General features: G+C 39.8%; 1 protein-coding gene across 1 annotated transcript; it reads right to left on the bottom strand.

Annotated features, from left to right (window-relative positions):
* Window positions 1-1,897: 1,897 nt before the first annotated feature.
* On the bottom strand, window positions 1,898-16,699 carry adgra1a (adhesion G protein-coupled receptor A1a). The gene is given in 8 exon segments (XM_026914691.3): window positions 1,898-5,421; window positions 5,423-6,158; window positions 6,525-6,620; window positions 7,508-7,659; window positions 10,155-10,278; window positions 11,148-11,275; window positions 15,765-15,913; window positions 16,482-16,699. Coding segments are annotated over 7 exon segments (1,914 nt in total). The 5' UTR covers window positions 15,768-15,913; window positions 16,482-16,699; the 3' UTR covers window positions 1,898-4,746.
* Window positions 16,700-26,251: the final 9,552 nt, after the last annotated feature.

Raw genomic sequence — 26,251 nt, 5'->3', positions numbered from 1 at the left:
GACATTATTTTATTCGTGAAGTTGGCATGTAAACAGTTGTGAAAATATTTTTTTTAATTACATTCAGGTAATTTAAGTTTCTCTTTGAAGTATAAATGCTCAACTGTTATGCTTGTAGCTCACTAGGGGGCAGTATCTGATAGTTATTGGACTGGCTGACTCAAATGGCATGCAGTCCTATACTTAGAAAAATTGCTTTAAGTTATTTTTCTGCCTGAAAATACCCCCTCTTCCACACCCTAATGGTTTACACTACCGAAGAGCTAATTACCAGAATTGACAGTGTGTTTTAATAATTTTGATATGGGTTCAGATTTGTGTTCATTTTACTCAGCATTAATACAGTATATAGTTCATATATGAGGGTGAGTCACCTGAAAACCTTAAAAGTGTGACATAAATTGGAACTGAATCAATTTTTCTAGAGGAATCTGGAAACTCGTTAAGCTTTGGAACACTTGCATTGAATGAAACGGAGATTGTGTAGAAAAATTATATACTTTTATGTCGCCTATTTGCAAAAAAAAACAAAAAAAAAACAAACTAAGGTTTTCATTTGACGCCACCTTGTATATCAAAAGTTAAAACGGTTATTAATTGACAGTTGAAAACTGATTGTTTTTTTTGCACTGTAATTCAGTGCCAAGTCACTGAGAGCTAATGTAGCGCTACCAGAGAGAGGGAAAGACAGTTCTGCAGGCTTGTGCAGGATATAAATAGGTCAGGCTTATAGCATTGCTGTCTTCCTGACTTCCTGCCATAGAAGTGGTTCAAACCATGAAAGTGGCCCGCATAAAGGGGGTGATTTCATAAGAAATTAAGTGTTACCAAACATGAGGAAAGAAACAGAAAATTCTAATTAGATTAAACTTTTCACAGTTAATTAGAGTGATTAAAAACCATCAGCGATCTATAAAAAGCTGAGGCTAGAACATGATAAAACATTATGTGACTTATTCAGATTTGTTTACTCCGCAACACTTTTCTTCTTGCTTTTCAACGAGTCCTCCAAATTGATGTTAAACTGTTTTGATGCCCATCCTTTGTATGTCCTAATTTGTGAATTGGTGCAAAAAACCCTTTTTATAATTTTTTTTTATTCACTGCACCAAATACATGCTATTCCTTAGTCCATGTGCATTATATATATAGCACTTCATGTTACAACAATCTCTTGTATTTTTCACATCTTTGCTGTGGGGTAGCCCAGAAAAACATCCAAGCCCCATATCATGTGGTAAAATGTGTTATGGTCTCGTGAGACCAAAGTAGACATTTTTGACCATAATTGTAAAAGATATCTTTGGCTTAAAAACAAGCCAGTTTATCACCCAAAGAACACCATACCCATGGTAATGCATGGCAGTGGCAGCATCATGCTATGGGGCTGCTTCTCTTCAGCTGGGACTGAGGCACTAGTTAAGATAGAGGGAATAATAGATACCTCCAAATAACAATATGTTTTAGCACAAAACCTGCAGGCCTCTGTTAGACAGACCCAAAGCACAAATCCAAGTCAACAAGGGAATGGCTTCAGAAGAGGAAAGATCAAAGTTTTGGAAAGGACCAGTGAGAGCTCAGATCTAAATCCTATTGAAACCCTGTGGAATGACTTGAGGGCTGTGCACAGGACATCCCCTCACAATTTGATAGATGCAGAGTGTTTTTGCAAGGAAGAGCAGAATAGAATTGGTTGGTAAACTCTAAATAAGTTGGTAAACTCTTACCCAAATACATATTACAAGCTGTAGGTGCTGTATTAGAAGCAAATGGTGCTTTAACAAAGTATTAGTTAAAGGCAACCTTACACTTACACAGCCAGGTTATTTTAAGTCTTTTGCTTTTTTCTGGCCTAAAACATTTCTATTTGTTTTCCCTTTTGTGTTGTTGGTTGCTATATCACAATAGGGTGGAAAAATCTCTAATATGATTTATCTTGGTTTCATTTTTTTTTTTTTTTTTTACATCATAGTGCATCATAGAGTTTGAATAGCTTCTTTTCTGTTGTATAAAAATAGGATTTAAATAAATAAAAGGTGGAGTGAGGTTACTGTAGCAGGCTTTGAAATTCAAATAGCTGCCACAGTATGTGACTTGCTATATTGCCTGTTTGGTTGGTTTTATTTGGACAGGCATAATAATAGAGTAGGTGATAATAGAGTAGGATCATATTCAGTTTGGTAAAACTGAGTTATAGTGTCCAAAAAACAAAGAGACGCTGCTATGTAGCACCCAGCCAACAGTTCACATTCTGAAACTGTCACACAAATAAATAATTGACCTGAAGCTTGTCACAACAGCGTTGACTCAGAACAGCAGATGGCAGTGGGGAGCATTAGCAGCCCCTGCCATGCTGATATGATATGAAGTGAAAGCCCTTATCTCTGTGGAACATTTTAATGACACCACCCAGCGCTAGTTCAGTGAACTCAGCCCTTTCCCTTCACAAAGCCATGCAGATTTGTTGTGTAGTTTGAGTGGATTTATGTTTCTGCTATCAGAGCCACATTCTGAAAGCTCTTTATCTCTTACTCTCACCTTTTGTCATTGATTTGCAGTAACTATACCCATTATAGGTTTATCTAGAAAGTACTTAGATGTTTTCAGTTAAACAACAGGGTTTTATGGGGTGCTACTGCAAGTGTCTGAGCAAGGACTCAGTATTAAATATTAATTGAGCTGGAAAGCTTTAAATGCTGTAAAGGACTTTTCCCTTATTTCATGATTCCTATTGCACCAGCCTTTGACAAGAGAAGGCATGAAAGGGGGTGAGATGCAGTGTAGAGGGAACTGTCCAAACCTACATGATGCTGGGGTTTGAGGCACAGACAACAATTATGAGCACAAACCCCAAAAAGGGGCCATGAATGTGGTGAACACTCTGACCTTCAGATCAAATTGTATGAAGGCTCCCAAATTGAACAAATATACCACTAGAGAGAGAATGGAGGAATTTGTACATGGTGATCAAATACATTTATTGGAAAAAGTGGCAAATGTATAAAATAATCAACAGCCGACTTTGAGTTAGGTCACAACATAAATATCGTGTTTTGTCCAAACAGCAATGCAGCACTTTGTGTTCTATCAAAAAAATGTCGATGTACATACTGATTGACAGACAGATCAAAATACAGGTGGACAAATTTCATTTCCTTTTCCAGAACTCAAAGTAATGTACATGGCATGTTGATTGAATCTGTAGACTTAAATGTAAGATTAAGACATAGTGTTTTTTTTCCTATTTTTGCTTTGCTTTTAGTGACCCGTTCTGTGGTAAACAAGGTGTAGGAGGTAACCGCATGCATTTACAGTATATGTGGCTTAACTGGTGAAAAAATTAGACATGATCCCTGAGCTCACAGAGAAACACAACATGACAAAAACAGTGGATAGACTGTTCCAAATAATCAACTCTGACATGTGATTTCATTGTAATTCATATTAGATACCCGAAGCCAGATAATATCTCACAGAATTAATGTGGTGGTTTTTGTGTGACAGATTGCAATTCCACACTAGATATGAGCTCTGAAATGTGGTTACTGCCATATTCCCTATGATTGTGACAAATACTTTTTTTCATAGTTTTAATGTTACTGTTATTTTAGTTAATGCCTCACATTAAGCATTAATTTCAGGCAAGATCTTCCTTCATGTCAGTTTCTGTACTCAGTTGATTGACAAAATCAGTTGGGCTGAGACTGATAAATAATAAAGAAGTAAACATGGGGAATTAAGTCTTTGGGAATGTGGTGGCTGACAAATCAAGCATCTAATAACTGCTGATGTTCAGCAGCTTGGTTTATGGTTGTTAACAACTAATGTGTCCACCACACACACTATTATTTCTATTATTAATAAATATGCATGACAAAATCAGTGCCACATAAAACAGCAGATCAATCTGTAAATCACAAAGGATTTGGGCTGATTTGCAGAAAAAACAATGCGCAATTTATAAGAACTCATGCTGGTTGGTACATCTCTTTATCTGTCACCATGGTAACTTACTGAAGACTATGATTATTTGCTTTTTAGGCTGCTTAATATTGATTTTTGTTGCTACATGACCATCTTCATCAGCAATAACTGTCAGATTTACTCCATCATCAAGGATGGTCAGGTTCACTCAAGGTTGTGCAATATTTGTCTTATATTTTGGCAAATCTAACATGATCTGACCCATGAAAATTATTTTTGACTTGATTTACTTTGTAGTTACTCCATAGGTTCCCAGTTAGTTTTATTTAATCACACACATAACCTCCTAGTGCAGGGTGATTTATGCTGAAAAAGTCACTCCTTGCACCACTTAAATTTTTTTTAACTGATATCCTGACTCTAGAATGCATGTTACCACATACAAATATGTAGGTATGAACATGAACATATGCACTCAAACACACATTCACTCACACTAAAGTCATTAGGAACCTCAGTCTAGAACACTTAAATGTACATTTATGTATGTTGGGACTATTTCAAGTGGCACAAAAAGATAAACATGATGCACGCAGGTGTATTGATGGTGAATAGCCAGTTGTGTGAAACCTAAACAAATAAACAATTCCACAAAGTCTTATTTAGTGGTTATGTGAAGGCTTGGGGAGTGTGCAGGTGAAAGTCATAGTGGAAGGACTACACAGTAGTTTTATTCAGAGGTGCTTTGGATTACAGCCCTGGGACTACACAGTAGTTTAGTAGTAGTTTAACTCAGGGAAGAAACTGGATATTTATTCAGGGCTACACAGTGGTTTCATTTTTCCATGGCCCTGTCCTAATGTTACCTGTGGAATCAGGGCTGACCACATAGTCCTCATGCAGGCTGCTATTGTGGCTCAGCATCCCTCTCTGGCTGAGAGTGCCCTTCCTGCTGATAGTAGCCTGAGAGCTTGGCACAGTGGCCCGGGGAGGAGGGATATCCAAGTGCAACATAATGTCCTCTTCTTTATTGGTCATTTTGGTGCCGCTGTGTATCAGGGAATCTGTGCTGGTATCTTCTCCCTGGGAAGCACCAGAAAAAGGGTCTGTTATGGGACAGCAGACACTAGAGAAAGATTCTGCCTTGGCACAGCACATGTGTCTATGGCAGGTGTGTCCCTCGTGACAAGGCAGCTGGCTGTCCAGGTGTGTTCTGTGGCTTTCCATGTGGATGCTAGGGCTGGTGCAGTGCAGCTGGTTGTCCAGATGAGGGCTATGGCAGGAGAGCCGGCTCTCCAAGTGTGAGGTATGACAAGTGATGGGATTTTCTAAGTGCATGCTGTGAGGGCTATCCAGGTGGGAGCTGTGCACACTTCCATCCAAGCTGGTCGAAGCCATGTGTAAGGTGTAGTCCCTGAGGCAGGGCCGTGGCCGACTGAATGAGCGTGACTTAGTCCTGTCCTTCAGGCAGCTCTGCAGAGGCAGGGAGGGGCGGGGGTAACTCATCAGGGAGAGACAGGGAATGAGCTGAGCCTTCTAGCACTGGAGAAGAGCTATACAAAGTGGAGCAGTATTGGTTCATGGGGATCTGAGCTGTGGGCAGGGAGCTCGGATTACAGTGGGGTGAGGATGGGAGAAGGTGGGGGGAGAGTAAAGGTTTACCTGCATAAGGTTGCTTTACCTCAAGGTGACTTTTAATTTCAGTACTTCCTGCTGCCTCTCCATTCACATCCAATTTTGGTTTAGAAGGACAGCAGGCCCACCAGCGGTGCCACACATCATCTCGTTTAGCACAGTGCTGAATAAGCAGAAAAAGTCCCAGTGTGACTGAGAATGCCCCATATAAGCAGCTAAATATCATGTCCAGATAATGGTCCTGTGACACAGCCAATGCCCCGAAGGCCCACGTGGCCAGGAACAGTAAGACTGTGAAAGCAGTGGCCCGCAGTTGAGCCTTGAAGGAGTGCTCATTGGCAAGCATGGAGGCAGTAATGGCTGTGCAACCTGAATGGTCCCCCTGTTCTCCAGGTTCTCCACTGGCAGCATGGCAGTGACCGATTTCTGCAGTGGCCAGACGTTGCTGCTCCTCTGTCATGGCCTTCAGCTCATACTTACGTTCTGGGTGCCGCTTCAACTGCACAAATGTGCACAGGAAATACATACACATGACCAGGACCAGGAATGCAGTGGGTCCATAGAAGCCTCCCAGACTGGGCTCCCATGCCATCCAACAACTTCACAAGAGAAAGAGAGACAGAGAAGGAGAGAGAGTGAGAGAAAATCAACAACGTAGTCAGTAATGTCATTACTGCTTTCCTTAATTAAATCACAAACCACATGCTACTTGTTTTTATTAATTAAGACATGTCTCTATAAATCAGTGATGCTTGCATGAAGCTATTTCCTGCCTCAAAACACAAAGTAACAGGGCTGCTGAGCTGAGAGAACACAAAAACTCAACTGAAGATTTTGCCTGTGTTTTTTCTTCATGCACCTTTGCCCACTATTTCACTTCCAGTAATGGTTATTGTTTTGAACAAATTACTCAAAGCAGACAAATGACATGTGGAGAGGAAGGGAGGCAGAAAGAGTGTACTCACTAAGGGGCATCATCTCTGCTCCCATAGTTATCCAGGCTAATGGCAGCTGTGACCCCAACAATGACAATGGGGATCCCACTACTGAACAGATAAAATCTGAAAACAGGACCAAAAGGACAGAATCAGAAATCACAGTGTAAAGAAAAAAAATACACTGTACACCCAAAGGTTTGTGGACACCTGACCATTACACCCATGTGCTTGTTGAGCATCCCATTCAAAAGTTGGTTCTCCCTTTGCTGTTATAATAACCTCCAATCTTCTGGGAAGGCTTTCTACTAGATATTGATATGTGGTTGTGGGATTTGCCCATTAACCCACAAGAGCATTAGTGAGATCAGGCACTGATATCGGGCATTAGCCCTGGGGTGCAGTCGGTGTTCCAGTTCATCCCAAAGGTGTTCAGTGGGGTTGAGGTCAGGGCTCTGTGCAGGCCACTTGAGTTCTTCCACCCCAACCTTGGCAAACCATGTCTTTATGGACCTTGTTTTGTGCACAGGGGTATTGTCATGCTGGAACAGGTTTGGGACTCTAAATTCCAGTGACAGAAATCTTAAAGCTACAGAATATAAAGATATTCTAGACAACTGTGTGCTTTTAACTTTGAGGCAACAGTTTGGGGAAGGTACACATATAGGTGACATGGTCAGGTGTCCACAAACTTTTGGCCATACAGTGCATGTTTTTTCTGCTGCTGTTTCTGTAAATTTTGCCAGTAATTCATTTAAAGCCATCCTTCCCTGTGATTTTTCACTCATAAGTGAATAACAGCCTGACTAAGTCATAAGAACATTCGCTTTTAGTGCAGGTCAGTTAAGGTCATGAGAAATAAATGTGAAATAATAGCCTTAATAGATTCATTTGATTAAGATATCACATTATTACTATTTGCAGATCAGCAAATAGTTTTTATTACTATTTTTTCAGATCAGCAATCTGTGACTCATGAGCACAGTGTCATGAACCACTCTTTGGCTGTTTACCTGAATATGGTGAATTTGGGGTGAGGTTGTGTGGGTGGATCCCTGTCCTGAGGAAGGGGTGGAGCCTTGGAGACTTCACTACAAGTATTCCTGGCAGTGAGCACCAGCCAAAGCATGGTGGAGAGAGAGGAGTAGTGCAAAATGATGCCAACCTTAAAGCAGAACACACAAAGTCACTAAACACAAATGGCAGCCAGGGCACTAAGATGATTATATAATCACTGATCAGCTCTGCTGTGAGCAGACAGCCTCCTCTGAGCATAAGACCCAGTATAGAACAGTGTTTGATAAAGGGAAGCAAGCATGCCGGTGCACTGAGTGGATTGCTTGAAGTAATCCTTCTTAGCCAGCTGGGCCATACAGGTATCGTCCTCGCCTCTGTGGACACAGTACTAAAGAGAACAAGTCCACTACTTTTCCTCTCTTTATTACTGCATAAATACGCTGGTGACTGCTGTCCCTCAATACACACAGTCATGCACACAATATGGCTAGAAGATGTCATGCACCTAACTGCTGCTACTTGTTTTACAACATGTTTTTAAATAAAAAATGAAAAATGGCAGTGAATACGTGGCATCAAAAACCCAATAAATTCAAACACAAACAAGCCACAATGTACAGCATTATAATGCACATATCTAGACAGTAAAACAAAGCAAAATATAATACAACAGGAATATAAAACACATCATCAGTGGGTTTGGTGGAAGGTAGCTGATGGTAGATGATTTAAAAGTCAAAATTCAAAGAAGTACAGCCACTCCATACAGTGTTCCCTCCAAAGCCAGACAGCCACTCCATTCAGTGTTCCCTCCAAAGCCTCAAAAAGATATCTAGGTTATAAGTCCTTGTGAAAGAGAGGGAGCTTTCTGAATTGACAGGCAGCATGACTGACAAGTCCAAATAATTAACTTTTTTTCAGTTTTCAGAGCCTGGGTACCACAGAGACCAGAGTTCCTGCCAGAATATGCAAATAACACTGCTAAAATAATCTTACTTTGTTGTGGGCAAAGTAACTGAATTTTTAAAAATTCGGACTCTAACACTGCTAAAACTCAATGCCCACAATGTTGTTAGATAATATCATTTACCAATTTAGGACTGCTGCTACTTTAGACACTTTGAACACTTTAAACAAAAATGAAAAATGTCAGTGAATCTGCCTGTCATTAGCTATTAAACAAACATAGGTAAATTAAGGTCATCTGGGTCTATTTTAATAATTTTGACCACCCCAACATTTCTTGTCATCCAATAGTCCAAGATCACAAAGCCAAAAAAAAAACCACAGCATTAAGTCTAAAGGGGCAAAGCAGAAGAGCATAACCCAGAAGAACAAAGAAAGGATCATACAAGGGACCACAGGATGGAGGAGGAGGAGGAGGAGGAGGAGAGGAGAGGAGAGGAGAGGAGAGGAGGGAAAAAAGGCTTAGTAATGTAGGCTATATAGAGCAAGCAATACATTAAATGAGGGGTATATTATAGAGAAGTAAATGAGATTAGATGAGCAACAGGTGAGATCCATCAGTAGGCAGGGCCCACTTGAGCGATTGTAATGGGAAAGTTGGTATGGTTGCCCACTAAGTATTCTAGGAGATGGAGTTCACTGAAGACACTGAAGTGGTTTTGACAGCATTTTAAAAGCAATTGCATTCTACTTCAGGTATAAAATGTGGTGAAAAACAGAGCCAAATGTAACACGGTAAAAATACATCCCCGTCTTTACATATTTACTTAAGTAAGATTAAACAGTATTCTTCATTAAAGTCACTTACACAAGTGCAATTTATTTTAAAAGCCACCAATGTTCAATATATTTTACACAAAACTTGGGACTGAGATGGATCTCTTTTAAAACTGAAGTGCTGCTTGAGATGTGTCTCTAATTTTCAGTGCCAGTTGTTCCTCACTTACATTCTCACTCTTTGCTGTTTTTCCAACACTTAGCCTAAGTGCACTTGCTTTTTTTCAGTCTGGTGACATTTCTGGCTGTTCACATAAGTATGTTTTTTGCTCTGCAGTCCTACTCTTATGATGTCACCTGAATGCACACATATGTGTGAAGAGCAAGACGGTATTGCTTTTAAGTAGTTATATACACTATATGGCCAAAGGTTTGTGGACATCTGACCATAAAACTAATATACATGTGCTTTTAGAACATCCCATTCCAGATTTAGTTCCCCCTTTTGCTGTTATAATAATCTACACTATTCTGGGAAGGCTTTTCACTAGATTTTGGAGTGTGGCTATGGGGATTTGGCCATTCACCCACAAACGCGTTAGTGAGGTTGGGGCATTGATGTTGGGCAAGGAGACCTGGGGAGCACTCAGCGTTCCAAGGTGTTCAGTGGGCTTCAACTTCCACTCCAACCTTGGTATACCATGTCTTCATGGAGCTTGCTTTGTACACAGGGGCACTGTCATGCTGGAACAGGTTTGGGCTCCTTAGTTCTAGTGAGAGGAAACTGTAATGCTACAATATACAAAAACATTCTATACAATTGTGTGCTTCCAACTTTGTGGCAACAGTTTGGGGAAGGCGCACATATTGCTGTGATGGCCAGGAGTCCATAAACTTTTGGCCATATAGTGTAGATAATGCAGCACAGAGCTGGATTGGATAGTGTGGGATGAGACTCACCACTTGACAGACAACTGGGTACTTGATCTGATTGATGCCTCCTGCAAACACCCCAAACGTCATGGCAGTGTGGAAGAGGACATTCAGTAGTATGTGCCATCCTTTCTTGCTGATTCGGATTACACTTCACCCAGACAGACACCCAATATGTAAAAAAAAAAAAGAAAGAATCACAGTTTAGGCAACTGCAGTCTCACAATCTCAATGCCACGAGGAAAGAGTGTCCGTCAAACAGAGCTGTTGGGCTCCAGCAATCCAGATTTGGCATCAATGCCTCTCCTTGAAGCAAATGTTACTCACCGGACACAGCTCTGACAGTCAGTACCAAAATACTAAGATTCTGAGGCATACTCTCAGTTACCCACTAGTGCTACCTTTACCAGTGGCATAGCCAGGAAATAATTTCAGGGGGGGCAAGGAAATATGCTAAATAAACCTGTACAATTACGTTGATAAGTGCAATGTGCTCACGCATTTTGGCTGGATTGCCAGCAGAGGTGGGAGTACCATCAACTAGTCTTGCAATATAATTCACATTAGGAGGCACAGGATATAAAACACCTCTCCCTGAAATTTTTTTGTAATAACATACTAGCAATACATCTTACCTTTCTCACCACAGCAGCTGCTGGCCAATAAAATGTAATTAAAGCACTTGTCTGTTGTTGACCTTTTATGAACATTATTATAGCGTTAATACAGAGCAAAACAATGTTAACTCACACTTATAATCAGCTGTGCTGTATGTATGCTCTGTTAACCCCCCACAAATAAGCATTTGGAACACATAAATATTTCAAGTAGAGGGTTCAAACCCAAAATCCACCCCAGATACACCTCTACAATGCTCATGTAGAAAATCATTAATATTTGAAATTACACAATGAAAAACTGTACTGTAGTTAACATTATTGAAAATAAAAAAGCTATAGTCTAGTTTAGAAAACCATGTTTCTCTAACTTTGTAATTAGACAACAACATTCATCACATACCTGTGGTGTATAATGTATGTCATTATCGATATCAGCAGGCAGAGCAACATAACTGCCGTGCATGCATAAACAACTGGGTGCAGGTAGTCTCCTGGATAGGGAGGGAAGGACAGCACCCTCTTTAAATCCTGCAAAATATCAAGAGATATATAGACAATTCATGAAATGTCATTTAAGCAACATTAATAACTGCACACATAAATTCTGCACCATACAAGGTCTATATAGGAAGCATGAAATAAAAGGTACAGAGAACAAGTTACAGGCTAAGAGAAAATATGGAGCTTTGTCCCTGTCAGGCAAGACAACGCCCCCCACACATAATTCTCTCCCAGTGTGTCTGTTTCATCACCAGGCCTGAAGAGTTCTCTTCGTTATGTAGCTGGGAGGCTCAATTCCCTCAGCACAGAGTATCTCACTCTTCACGTATAATCTCTAAACCTTCCAAAAAGCCTCTTGTCTCCTGTTTATTAACCACACCTCTTGCGCTTGCTTTGTGAATTTTGTATGCATTATGAGTCATGAAAGTAAAGCTGGGAGGAAGAGGCTACCAGAATGTGCAGTTAGAAAGCAAAGCTATAGTGTGCAGGAGCCATACATCTCAAAATTAAAATCGCACGTTATTAAAATGTGGCTTGTGAGAAGGAAATGCACAATAGTGGCCTTATTATGTTTGTACCTAGCTGAATGTACAAATAAAGCTGAGTGAATCATAGTACAGTGGGAGCCATGTACTTGTTAGGGGAAATTTGATAGGACATTCTGCTCACCTGAGCTTGGAAATGTGCAACGTCACCCATATATGCCTTTTCAAGAACTATAATGAAAAATATCAAGTGGCTGTTGAACAATGATTGGACATCTCATCTTAAATGTTTGATAGAATTACAAAAAAAAAAAAAATCTAAAATTATATTATACAGTTGTCCAGTACTATACAGAGCTTCTGATGAAAAACTGTAGCAGCTTCATCTTTAACTACAGTCAAAACTACAGTCCGGGTGCTCCGGTTTCCTCCACCCGTCCAAAGACATGAGTTGTAGGCTGATTGGCATCTCTAAATTGTCTGTAGTGTGTGAATGGGTGTGTGAGTGTGTGTGCTATTGTGCCCTGTGATGGGTTGGCACCCCATCTAGGGTGTCCTCTGCCTTGTGCCCCGAGTCCCCTGAGATAGGCTCCAGGCTCCCCGCGACCCTGTGTAGGATAAGCGGTACAGAAAATGGATGGATGGATGGATGGATGGATGGATAGATAGATGTATAATGCAACACCATGAAGGCCATCATCAACAGGCAGAGAAAACTGGGCTCCACAGTGACATTACCAAGAACAGGATGTCCCACAAAAATTGATGAAAGGACAAGAATAAAACTTATCAGGGAGGCTTCCAAATGACCTACAGCAACATTAAAGGAGCTGCACGAATATCTGGCAAGTACTAGTCACTCCCTGCAATAATCTCTCATATTCTTCATTCTCATATCCCTATTCTCTAGTCAAGATAGAGGGAATCATCGCTAGCTCTATTTTGGCACAAAACCTGCAGGTCTCTGTTAGACAGCAGGAGATTAAGAATAATTTTACCTTCCAGCAAGGTAAAGAACCAAAACACAAATTCAACAAAGGAATGGCTTCAAAAGAAGATCAAAGTTTTGGAATGGGACAGTCAGGGTCAAAGTGAATCCAGAGCCTATCAATGGAATACTGAGTGTGAGAGTGGAATACAGCCTGGTTGGGAACATCAGAGAGCCTTTCCATGGAATACTGAGTGTGGGAGTGGAATACACCCTGTGATGGAATCATCACAGGCCACCATGCTTGCACCATCAATAAACAAAGTGCTTAAAGTCTTTCCATGACAAAGGGTAATGTTATAAGTGTGTATGGATGTCTTATGAGACAGTGTCATCAATTAACATTAATATAATCTGTTGATATGGTGTGTAGCTCTCAAACATTCGGGGAAAGACAAACATTCTTGTCCTTACAGTGTGTCTCAGTGAGCTCTGAATTGAATCTTGGTCAATCAGCATGCTCCAGTGACCAAGCCCTCTCTCTGAAACAACATGACTGCCTGCATTTGTTTCAGGCAACACACATGTACACTGGCACTCTCATACTCACACACATTCGCTCTCCATCCCCCATCTCCCTTTGTTCTCAAAATGAAGTGCATACCTTTTAAATGCTGGTAGGATTCACTACAGCCTACTACCAGCCTCTGATTCTTAGCACATGTACTGCTGTACTTCCATCTTGCACCATAAATTGATAATGAATTGCTGAGTCCAGTCCATATGGCCCACAATTGTTATTATGAAATCACGTTTGCTTTTGTCAATTACATGCACATAACTGTGATATCCTTTAATAATCATTTGTTATTTACGCATATCATTTCAGGACTGAATAAGGGTGAATATGATATCCTTTGTGATCTGAAGGTGCAATAATTACTCTTGGCACTACGCTGATTATTCTCAAGAACACAACACCACTGTACAGTACATGATTAAAATTAATGTTTCCATTTTATTCAGTGAGGTTGTTAAAAAGGAAATTTTGAAGTAATGAAAATTTCATACAAATAATAATAAATATATGCATTGTTCTGGGTGGTTATGTACATTTTATGGCGGTATTGTAATATTAATGTAGGGCACTTCTTTGAAACATCAATTTAAGTTTACTAATGTCTCTTCATCTGTCATGGGAACTGTATCCACTTAGCCTTTAGACTGCCAGAATCCACCAGTGATTTGTCATTTACTTGCTCTCATACCTACATAACAACCTTTTCTATTAATTTTACTGTAGTTACTGATGACTGAAGCATGCTGATCAACCAATTTTAATTTCAGAATTAAGCATGTCCACTGAGATACACTGCAAGAAAGAGCAAGAATGTTCTCCTTGCACATGATATATGGGGGTTTACACAAAGAAGATAGACCACTATCACAGCAGACTATATTGATGGTATTTCATGATGCTGATTCATAAGACATTCATACACACTCATAGCATAGTAACTTAGCGGTTACTAAATAATATGCCTTAAGGCATGCATGATATTCTTGGACTAGCAGTTTAATATACTTGAATAATAAATTTCCAGTAATTGTTATATTTTTCTCCAGTCATATGCTGAATGTGAGGCATGCCAACAGATCTGTAATTTGCAGTTTATGTTTTGCGCAAAAAAATTACAATTGAAGAAAATTCGCTGTGAAGACAAAGTTAACTTTGAAAATTGTAATATAAAACAACTTTTACTTGAGCATTTTAAAATCATTTTACTTGACTAAGATGCCTAGCTTCTCTTTCAGCCAGTTATAGACCACTTATCTCTCAAGCAGACACTTGACTTTTCATCTCTGTCCTTGGTGCCTATAAGTGCATATCTTTCTCATGGACTTCTCCATGGTGCTGACAGGGCTCTGTGCCAAATGTTCTAGTTTGTGTCTTTTGTAAATTGATTATAAGTCTGAATGAAAAGGCACAATATTAAACATGGCAGCTGCTACATATGTAAGAAACATTTAGTAGCTTTTTACTGGAATCACTATGCATTATTAAAGTATGCCTATTGCTTTATATTAATCCTTGTACTTTAAGCCCTCAAACTAAACTTCAGTGCACACTTCATAGCTGGCTATCAAAGACATAAACTTGCAGTAAAACCACCAGCCTGGAGCTGTTAGCAGAAAGTCACATTATTAAAATTTCATGCTTTAAAATCACACCCAGCTCTGAGAATGACTCATGCACGTTTGTAGACTAAAAGGCCACTGAGTGTCAGTGCATTACTGTTTTTCTTCTAATTCCCACGCCTCGTGTGACTCACTGTTAACCACAACAAACACCAAGCTGAGAGGACGCCACCATTACAGATGGCTTCCTTTGACCATCTAGTGCACTGCATAACCTGGTCATGCCACTGGCTTCACTCGAAAGGGAATGTTCCAGGGCTAAATGTCGAAAGAGTATTAAAAAAGGCGGAGTGTTTGGGTTTTTTTTGGCTTTACTTTTATTTATTTATTTATTTAGTTAGTTAGTTTTGTCTGTTTGTTTATTTTGTTTGTTTGTTTGTTGGGGGGGGGGGGGTACTATGGCAGTATACAATTTCATAGGCCTATGTAAAGCTAATGTTATACCTAGACTGCGTAGTGCACTTATACAGGGAGCCGTTTGGGGTTCAGCCAAACACAACTGCAATTGAAATTCAGTTCACGCCTTCTCTTGCTTCCAGAGTCACCGGCGCGGTTGCCCTCCAAATAAAATGCTTATCTTGCATGTTTGCACTTAATCTGGCGTCCACGAAGGGAAGAAAGGACCCGTTTTCCACGGATGGGGAATTTATTTTATGTAAGTAAACTAAAGATAGGTTGCATACTGAGGGGCGCTGATGCATGAACCCCACGCTAAATATGAAAAAGAGCATGTTGGTCAGTAATCAGCTGATTAAAGGTGTAAGTACTAAATACTGCAGCTTGTTAGAAGGTTGAATGACTTTACAGTGGCAACGGCAATGACTTCCTTTTCCTTATTCAGACTGCATAGTAATCAATAACCATAGTAAAGTTAGTGATGAATAATGATCCTCCATTCACTCACCATCAGTTCTTCAAAGTTGAGATGCAGAGTGAGTTCAGGGATGTGTCGCAGTCATTCATGAGCTGGCTGTGCACACGTGGAGGAGAGGCATGAAGCGTGCTGGAGGAAGACCCATTCATTACATCTCAGCAGCCCACCTTCCCGACCATCTGTGTGTGCATGTAATAAATACCAAGAACATGATCATGACGTCACACTGTCCGTCCTGGGCCCGAATTCAGTGGCGGGAGACACACACACACATACACACGCACACACACAGCCTATATGGATTTTTTTTTCTTTTTTTTTTTTTTGCTATACGGATCAGCGAATTAACGCCATGACCGTGACGTGATCTTGTAACATGTGGTAACATTTAAAGCACGAGCGCTAACCTAAGTGACGTCCTGATGACGCCAAGAGGGTAAAAATTATTCGATAAAAATGACGAAGGCTAGTAGACGCGGTACGCGGTAGCTACAGCACTTGAGCAGTTTGATTCTCTTGTGTCTGACCAACATCGGAAAGCTTTGCAACATAGGCTATCCAAAGAATTGCATGCACAGATAGTAACTAGTGGAAAGTGTTTGATTATTATTATTATTATTATTATTATTATGATGATGATGGTGATGATGATGAAATAATCAAACGCCGCTTCCGCACATACCGAATAGCAGCAGAGATCGCAGCAGTGTTAAGAAGCATAACGGCATTTCCTCTAAATAATCTTACCTAATGTGATGAGAGCAACTGGTGCAGAAAGCCACGTCTCTGTGAGCTGTGTTGAGAATGAGCAGCAATGGAAGAGCTCAGAGCATGTGCAAGACAAATAAGATTCATGATGACTAGTCAAGGTCTTCTGGTAGACAAGAAAGAAAAGAAGTATTTAAAGAAGAAAAACAAATAAAATAAATAATAAGGATAAATAAGAATAATAATCAGCAGCTAAATTGCTGGTCCAGCCGTCACAGTGAGCGCGTGAGGGAGCGAGCGCGTGAGTGAGTGACAGTTGTGCATTTCGGCGAGGTCTCTACCAAAAGCAGGGCGCTCTGTAAAGCTCCTACTGCGGAGGGCGGAAATGGTTTGTTCCCGTGTGCGCCCTAGGGCATGTCCCCAATGCAGCGCTGATCTGAAGAGACAACAGAAACCAGGTTCTCTCTTTCACATACAGCACATCAGAGAGAATCACGTCACACCAGTAAGGCTTACAGCTTCTACACACACTACCACAGCTTCCATACAATACCATAGTCTCATAGCTTCTATGAACATGGTCATTTTAAGCTCACTGAGATTTACATGCGAGTGCGTGTGTGAGGGGATCTGATGTCGTTTCAAATCTGTCAGCTCTTCTCTTTTTTGTTACAAATATTTATCACCTTGCAGTAAACACCATATAATATACTAAACGTAGAGACACTCAGATATTAAACTAGGACACATTCTCATGCTCTCCATAGGATTAAGATAGAAGAACTGAATAAGCTTATTATAATATGTGTGAACCTTTTCTTACTGTGGTGTGTAGAAGAGTAAATGAACAAGAGCTTTGCTTATGGCTCCTAAAATGCAGTCTAAATGTGACATTGTTCTAGTAGTACTGACCAGGTCTTTAGACATGGAAAACAATAAGATTTTAGGACATGATTATCCTGAATTACATTCATTCTAATACATTATCATATCCATAGTATCAGCTAATTCATGATGACTTATGGTGTGAGGGAACGACTGTTTATAGCTGCTGTAACATAAGTGATAACAGGAAGTAAATTGTTTCGCAGACATTCCACAACATTAAATAATATTATATGAATATATCTCAATTTTTTTTTTTTTTAGAAATCCTTTCTAGTTAGCTCATATTTAGCTAGCTGACTAGTGTTAGGAGTGATGATTATCATCAGCTAACATGAGTAAACAGGCTTTCTGAGAGGACTTTTCTCAGGCTAAGCAGAAAAGATTTGTGAGAGGAGTTTTCAGTTATATTCATAATTATTCATAATCCTAACTCCCTATCTTTATTTATTTATTTATTTATTTAGAAATCCTGTCAGGTTAGCTCATATGATTATGAACATTTACAAATATCTTCTAAAATGATGTAAATGTGTTAGTAGCCTTTAGAGGATTGAAATGTAGAATATAAATATGCATAAATAGAATATGTTATGTTCTGTATAGAATATACAGAGCCGTACAGTGTAAGAGGTTTTTTTGTTTGTTTGTGTTGTTTTTTTGTTTTTTTTTTGTAGTGTGCAAAAGATTAGTTTTTTCCATAGTGCAAATTGTTTGGGTATGTGTGTCTGTGTGTTAGGTCGAGATATGAAGACGTCTCAAATATCCTCATTCAGTAGCCGGATTGCCTGAGGGTGGATACTCCTCCTGAGTCTCTCTGTGTTGGTCCTCGGGATCTGGTAGCGCTTCCCTGATAGGAGCACTCAGAAGATATTGTGTCCGGGGTGGTGAAAGTCTTTTACAATTCTCCTGGCCTCGGTCTTGCATCACTGACTGTAGATTTTTGTGATGCAGGGGAGCGAAGTCTTGATGGCCTTCTCCACTATCCTCACCACTCTGGACAGCACATTCCGGTCCTTAGCTGTGTATGGTTAAACTAAAGAGCATACGTTATCAATTGCAATATGCCTGACAATCTTTAGCTGAATTTTACAGTAAACATCTTTATACACTAAGGCAAGGTTCTTCAGAGTGTTGCCATAAAAGGTTCTTTTGAGTGTTGCCATAAAAGAACCATTTCTTGATTTCTGAACTTCCGAACCATTTTTGATGGTACCACAGAGAATTAAAAAAAAAAAAAAAACTTCTTTAGGGAACTTCTTTAGGAAACTAAAGATGATTTGTCTCAGGCATTTCTCTAAAGAACCTTTTCTGGCACCTTTACTGTTAAGAAAGTAGGACACAATTCCAGGGAGAGTAGTAACAGTGCTGAGATTCCTCCATCTATGAACTATGTGTCTTACGAACATGTATTTTTATAATATCAGAGGGGCATCTCACACTTGAATTGTTTAAGTGCCACATAACAAAATTATTTCTTCTAGCTCAGAATTTAAAGGTCATGAAAATTTTGTTTAATCATGGCTAAAACCAAGAATATATACTGTAAATGTACTCTATCTTACTGCCAGCCAAGTTGCCAGGTAGTTACTGTAATATTTACAGCATTCTTACAATAATGGTTTCCAGTAATGGCATGTTGTACTGTAATTTTAAATAAAATGCATCACTGTAAAAATCACTGCTGCAATCTGTTTAGTACAGTTTAATACTGTTTTACTCTTTATTATTAAATATACAGTATATCTAATATATACATAATATATACAGTATTGTTTACTTTTAAAAAGTAAACAATTCTAACAAACGAATCTAATAAAACATGCTTATGAAAGGGGTAATTTACTTTCAGTAGCTTTTCCCAAGTCGCTTGCTAGCTAACTATGCTAGCTAGTTTTAGAATTATATTAGAATATTGGAACTAGCTAACATTATCTTCCCTGTTAGCTGCTGTCTTTTATTATAGTCTAGGTGCATGATGTAATGAAAGTTTGTTATAATGTATATGTATAACTATAGCTTTATAGTATATATTTAAACTAGTAGACTAGCTAACTCCAGGCTAGCAGGTCTCCTGCATGCCTTAACCCCCTGGTTTGAGCTTGTTGCACTTACCCTGGTTTGCTCTTATTATTTAAAGTATGCTGTTTTGTCAGACCTTTAGCCAGTAGAAACAACAGTCCTTTGCTGCTTCAGTGTATTTTATACAGTATGTTCCTTAGATACAGTGTAATCAGCCAGCACTGTACAATACAGTATTTTCTCAGAAAACCATGTGGGCCACTAACTGAATCTAGTTAATGCATCATACTGATTTGAACACAAACTTTTACTGTAGAAGTAACAGAAATCCATATAGACCAGCCTATATAGTAAATAGTGAACAACTTTGTGAGGGATTGAATTCATACCCAGTTATTACAACAAATATTATAAGAAATACTGTCCCTGCTAAAAACATATTATTTATATTGGGATTAAAGAAATTAGCCTTATAGCTCTTTGAATGTCTGACCTAGTCAGCAGATAAGGGGTCACCTTGTCCTTTTATTTTAATAAGTCTAATAGGTTTTATTTTGTAGAAAAAAGGGGCTCCATAAATTGGGCATGTGATGCTCCTCAGTATAAGAACTGAGCCCTGGTTCAGGCACTGCTTTTTCACCCACAATTCTGTCATACTGTAACTCAGGCACAAAGCGTGCTGCTTCTCAACAGTAAATTGTTCACACATCCATTTTGATAGGGCGATGACAAATATTTAACCAGCCTGTGAAATCTTGTGAGACAGCTGATTTGACACTTACTCTGGCGAAGAAGAGGTGTTGAATGGAGGGGTCTAAGCAATAACAGGCTTGCCAGGCTCAATATTTTGACTCAAGCACATGAATACTGAGATCCAGAGGAAAACAAAAGAGCATGCAGCCTTAAAGCATATTATGTTTTGATGTGCCCATTTGTGAAAGTTTGGTGAGAGAGTTTGTGAGAGACTTTAATAAATTTTTGTGATCTATTTTAAAGCTATTCAGTATTATCTGCTCAGACAACATTTTATGTCTCATTAATGGCATGGATTCGCTATAGCAAATTGCCCCTAGGTGTGAATCAGTGTGTGAATGTGTATGCATAGTGCACTGTGATGGACCGAAGTCCCATCCAGGGTATATTTCCACCTGTCTTTCATGGGATAGGCTTTGGATTTCCTGCGACCCTAACCAGGATAAAGCAGCTACTGAAGATGAATGAAATAACTGATTCTGTGATCACCTTTACTTTGATCATCATCACAACTTTATGTACATATCATTAGCATTTCACAATCTAGTTAATGCATCATAGATGAGATAACTTCAAGAGTTTAGAAAATTTCCAGTTGTACTCCTTACCTATAATCTTACCTATAATAACCTATAACTCCTTACCAATAATCAACCATTACATTAAAACCACTGACAGGTGAAGTGAATAGCATAGATTATCTCATTACAGTGGCACTGGTCAAGGGGTGGGATATATTAGGCAGCAAGTGAACAGTCAGTTTTCAAAGGCGATGTGTTGGAAGCAGGAAAAATGGGCAAGTGTAAGGGTCTGAGTGACTCCGACAAGGGCCAAATTGTAATGGCTAGATGACTGAGTTAGAGCATTTCCAAAATGGCAGGTCATGTGGGGTGTTTCCGGTATGCAGTGGTTAGTACCTACCAAAAGTGGTCCAAGGAAGGATAACCGGTGAACCAGTGATAGGGTCATGGGCGCCCAAGACTCACTGACGCATGTGGGGAGCAAAGGCTAGACCGTCTGGTCCGACTGTAGCACAAATTGCTGAAAAAGTTAATGTTAGCTATAATAGAAAGGTGTCAGAACACACAGTGCATCGCGGCTTGCTGTGCATGGGGCTGCGTAGCCACAGACCGGTCAGAGTGCCCATGGTGACCCCTGCCCATCGCTGAAAGCACCTACAACAGGCATGTGAGCATCAGAACTGGACCATGGAGCAATGGAAGAAGGTGGCCTGGTCTGATGAATCACTTTTTCTTTTACATCATGTGGACGGCCGGGTGCGTGTGTGTCGCTTGCCTGGGGAACAGATGGGACTAGGATGCACCATGGGAAGAAGGCAAGCCAACGGAGGCAGTGTGATGCTCTGAGTAATGTTCTGCTGGGAAACCTTGGGTCCTGGCATTCATGTGGATGTTACTTTGACAAATACTACCTACATAAACATTGTTGCAGACCAAGTACACCCCTTCATGGCAACGGTATTCCTTAATGGCAGTGGCCTCCTTCAGCAGGATAATGCGCCCTGCCACACTGCAAAAATTGTTCAGGAATGATTCGAGAAACATGACAAAGAGTTGAAGGTGTTGACTTGGCCTCCAAATTCCCGAGATCTCAATCCGATTGAGCATCTGTGGGATTTGCTGAACAAACAAGTCCAATCCATGGAGGCCCCACCTCGCAACTTACAGGAATTTAAGGATTTGCTGCTAACGTCTTGGTGCCAGATACCACAGCACACCTTCAAAGGTCTTGTGGAGTCCATGCCTCGACAGGTCAGAGCTGTTTTGGTGGCACAAGGGGAACCTACACAATATTATGCACGTAGTTTTAATGTTATGGCTGATCAGTATATTCTGATGTCTGTGTTATGCTATGAACAGCATTTCGTTTTTCCTTAAAGTTAAGGTTCAATACAATTCAATACAACGTTATTCTGATTATTCAACTTTGTCCTATGATAAAACATTTCTATCCTGATGGGTGCATTCTCTTCTAGAATGATGCCACCCCCATCTACAGGATATGGGTGTTCACTGAGTGTTTTGCTATTTATGAAAATGATGCAAATCATATGCTATGGTCTCCACAATCACCAAATCTCAACCGATTGAACATCATGAGTGATTTTGGGCATGTTAGACAGCGCGTTCTACCACCATCATCAAAACATCAACTCGTCTTGGAAAAATGGTGTATGCCTGTTTTGCATTTTTCTATTTCTTTTTACTTTTCTATTTCTTGCTACTGACTTTCAGTAAAGTATTTACATTCACTGTATTACTCTGGCACACATCCCAAAAAAAGCCTTCTGCCAAGAGTAAGCATTTTGAGTGGTCAGTTTATTTCATCTTTATTTAACTTAATTTAATCATATCTACTTTCTATTAATATTCCTGACAAGAATTTCTCATCTAAAGATTAGTGGCAGGATTTAATTACGCTTGACTAGTTGTGATTTTAATGCAACAGTGACAGGATCAAGACATTTCAGCAGCCTCCAGGGCAATCGCTTTTTAAAATTACAATTAGCATGCAAATACAACCATACTACAGCATAGTACTTTAACTGAATATAATGAGTTTCAGTAGAGGATGAAGAAGAAGAAGAAGGAAAAAAAAGAAGTGCTTCTATAATAGGAAACTGTGTTGAATTAAATCCACAGCTGTTCTACAGCTGATAACACAGGTGGGTCAGTGACCGGGCTTTAATCATGCAGCACAAGTTGCAGCACAAAACTTTCCAATCTGCAAGCTTGCTTTAATGAAGAGATATGCACTAGGATGGTCATGCAGGTTTGGAAACCTAATTGTGTGAATCTGAATGCATGAAATGAACATTCTTTATGATATCATATTGTTATTGGACAAACAGTTTAAATAGTCAAGTAAATGAACTTATTAAAAAAGGTGAATGTTTTAATGTGGAAGTACATTGTGTACATTGGCTGTACCCTGGATTTACAGTGCAATGTAAGTAATCATATCCAGGGAATATTATTTGTCCAAATGGCAAAAAAATAAAATGGCAGCACCCTAAATAGTGCACAGTATTGTAAATATTAAAAAAGTTAAGACAGTGCAAAATTTAACTTTATTCTGAGGGCATTGCATCTATCTTGGGTGAACCATATAGAACTGACAAGAACTGTTCGTGCCTGTAGAGATGATAAACACGAAGCTCAAACATCACCTAATGGAATGACAAAATAACTGGTAAGCTTAGCAATAATAGCCTCGTTCATCATCACAGTAGTGGAAGAGAAAACAATGTTTTTTATCAAGAAGAACCGACAAATCAATACTATCCAGGATAATAATAAAAGAATACACCACAAAATAAAAATACACTTACTTAACCAAGACTAGCCCATCTTTACAACATGGTGACATAGGCATGTATGACTCAGTGAAAGTAGCTCATTTGTCTTCATCTTCATGTGGATGCCAGAAGCAGCTGGATAGATTTACAAATATAGAAAACTACTCAAATGAAATAAAATGTCAGAATTCTATGCCCTGCTGCAGCACCAATCCTTCAATATTCAATTCAATTCAATTTTATTCATATAGTGCTTTTAATAGTGGACATTGTCACAAAGCTGCTTAACAGACCTAAATACATTCAAATTAAATTCAATCAAAATAAACTGTAAATGTGTGATTTTATCCCTAATGAGCAAGCCAGAGGTGACAATGGCAAGGAAAAACTCACTGAGACAATATGAGGAAGAAACCTTGAGAGGAACCAGACTCAAAAGGGAACCCATCCTCATCTGGAACCTCATCCTCAATTATAAAGAAATCCCTTCTATATTGTGTACTACATGGACAAATAGTGCAATTGTGCAACCAATAAATTCATTACAGTTTTCACATGAAGTCTGGTTTGTTGAACCTATCCATGGTCTACTAATGGAGACCTGAGTGTAAAACTGCTCACAGCAACCACAGCCCCAAAGCCACTACAGCTATTGCAGTCCCCAGCCTTCACAGTACAACTCCCCATATGAGATCCCTAAGCAATCTCCACGGCCCCAAGCGAAACTATCCCCAGCATCCCAAAGATCAGGCCGTCCATGTGGGGCCACCCCCAGCAGCAGCGAGCGATCTCCAACCAATGAGAACTCCAACCAGAAGTAGGGCATCAGGATGGATTAGGCAGGTCCAGAGAGCAGAAGGGGTCAGGATCACTGGTATCTCAGGAGTAGCATGTGTAGCGCGACAAAGAGAGAGAGCGAGACAAAGAGAGGGAGAGATAAGGAGCGATTGTTAGGTAAGCTTTTGTCCCGTAATGGTTAAGGACAATGTACTTTGCATGCAGAGTGCAAGCAGCGTCTCCAGCAAGACTAGCTGTGACAGAATAACTAAAAGGGAGAGCCAGAAGGTAACACAGACATGAGGGCGCCTTGGAACATAAAGCGGCCAGCCACTCCACCGTCAACAAACCTGAGTGAACACGTGAGAGTGGAGGGGTGACAGCATCCATACATCCCAGTTCACCACAACACTCCATGCCTGTGAACCCAGATCTGCTCCTTTACCTATGGAAAAATCTATTCACAAGAGGCTTGGCTAAACAAATATGTTTTCAGCCTAGACTTAAACATTGAGACTGTGTCTGAGCCCTGAACAATAATTGGAAGGCTGTTAGAGAGTGATAGAGAGCTCTGTGATAGAAAGCTCTATCCCCTACTGTAGCCTTCACTATTCGAGGTACCAACAAATAGCCTGCATCTTTTGATCGAAATATATAAACATATAGACATAGTTGACTTACAAAACCAACTGAATGTGGAACTACTTAAAATTTTGGACCAATCAAGGGGTCCTGATCATACTGTGGGGGCCCTAGGCAGCAGCCCAGGCTAGCCTGTTGGGCCCAAGTGCGAATGGTCCAGAAACATGATAAATCATACAGTGGTTAAAGCATTGGGTCATGAGTTGATCAGGCTGCCACTGTTGGGCTTATAAGCAAGGCCCTAAGCCCTCCACTGCTCAGTTGTATCCTGCCTCAAAAAGTGTAAGTTAAAAGCATTAGCCAAATGAGGTAAATGTAATTTGATTTCTTTACATTGGATGAGTTTGTAGATTTGGGTAGTGTTTACTTCACAGTTGCTAATTTTGTGTAGTGACTGCTTGTCAGCATCTAACACAAATTCATGCCGAATGCACAACAAGGTTAATTTATATCTAGAAAACTAAAATGCACAATGTGTCAATGAACCATGGTGAATGGGGACAGCTGAAGTTGGCCGGCTGTAATTATAGCACAGCTCAATAGGACATGAGACATATGACAAATAATAATAACTAATTAAGCACAGATTAAGGATTGTGACCTAGTGGCCATTGCAGCATAACAGCGAAAAAAGCGGGGGCTTATAACTTATTACAACAATTTTGAAATGGGCAGAGTGCCTGAATATGCCACGATTCCCCAAGAGCTGATAGTCACATCCTCCATTTCCATCTACAGCTCTGCAACTTCACACTCAAAATGTAAGCTACAGTGCATCATCAGAAGTGCAGAAATATAGCTCCCCACCTTAACTGACTCATTCAGCATTTGCCCTCATAATGGAAACATAGAATAAGAGCCATGAAATCCTATACCAGCCAACACCTGCACAGTTTCTTCCCCCTGGCCACAATCATTCTAAACCAAGACCTTTCTACATCCCTCCCCTCTGACATGCAGCACAAGTCACTTTACTACACCTTTACAATTGAAATTTATTTGCACTAATATCTGTGGTAATTGCACAGTGACACTCAATTACAGTCATAAAAATATAGCAATTATATTACACCTCTACAGCAGAGTCCACTACTGCATTTAAGTTTTTTGTTTTGTTTTGTTTTGTTTTTAGCGTCTGTCTGTTTTTTTACTGGGCAGATATATTGTGTTGTATTGTATTGTATTGTACTGTACTGCACTCATTGGTTAATGTGCTGTCCTGTACCATGTGTGACACTGCACCAAAGATAATTTCTAGTATGTCCCTGTTGGTGAATAAAACCAATCTGATTCTGATTCTGAGGGCCCAAACTGAAAGGGGCATGTCTAAAAACTGACTTTTTGCTTGTGATCATTTCAGCCAAAAGAGTGGGAAAATAGTATGAATTGGCATTGACATTCTTTGCATGTA

The sequence above is a fragment of the Pangasianodon hypophthalmus genome, chromosome 12, assembly GCF_027358585.1.
Source record: "Pangasianodon hypophthalmus isolate fPanHyp1 chromosome 12, fPanHyp1.pri, whole genome shotgun sequence".
NCBI lineage: Eukaryota > Metazoa > Chordata > Actinopteri > Siluriformes > Pangasiidae > Pangasianodon > Pangasianodon hypophthalmus.
The sequence above is the reverse complement of the archived record's forward strand: the minus strand, read 5'-3'. Positions and strand labels throughout refer to the sequence as shown.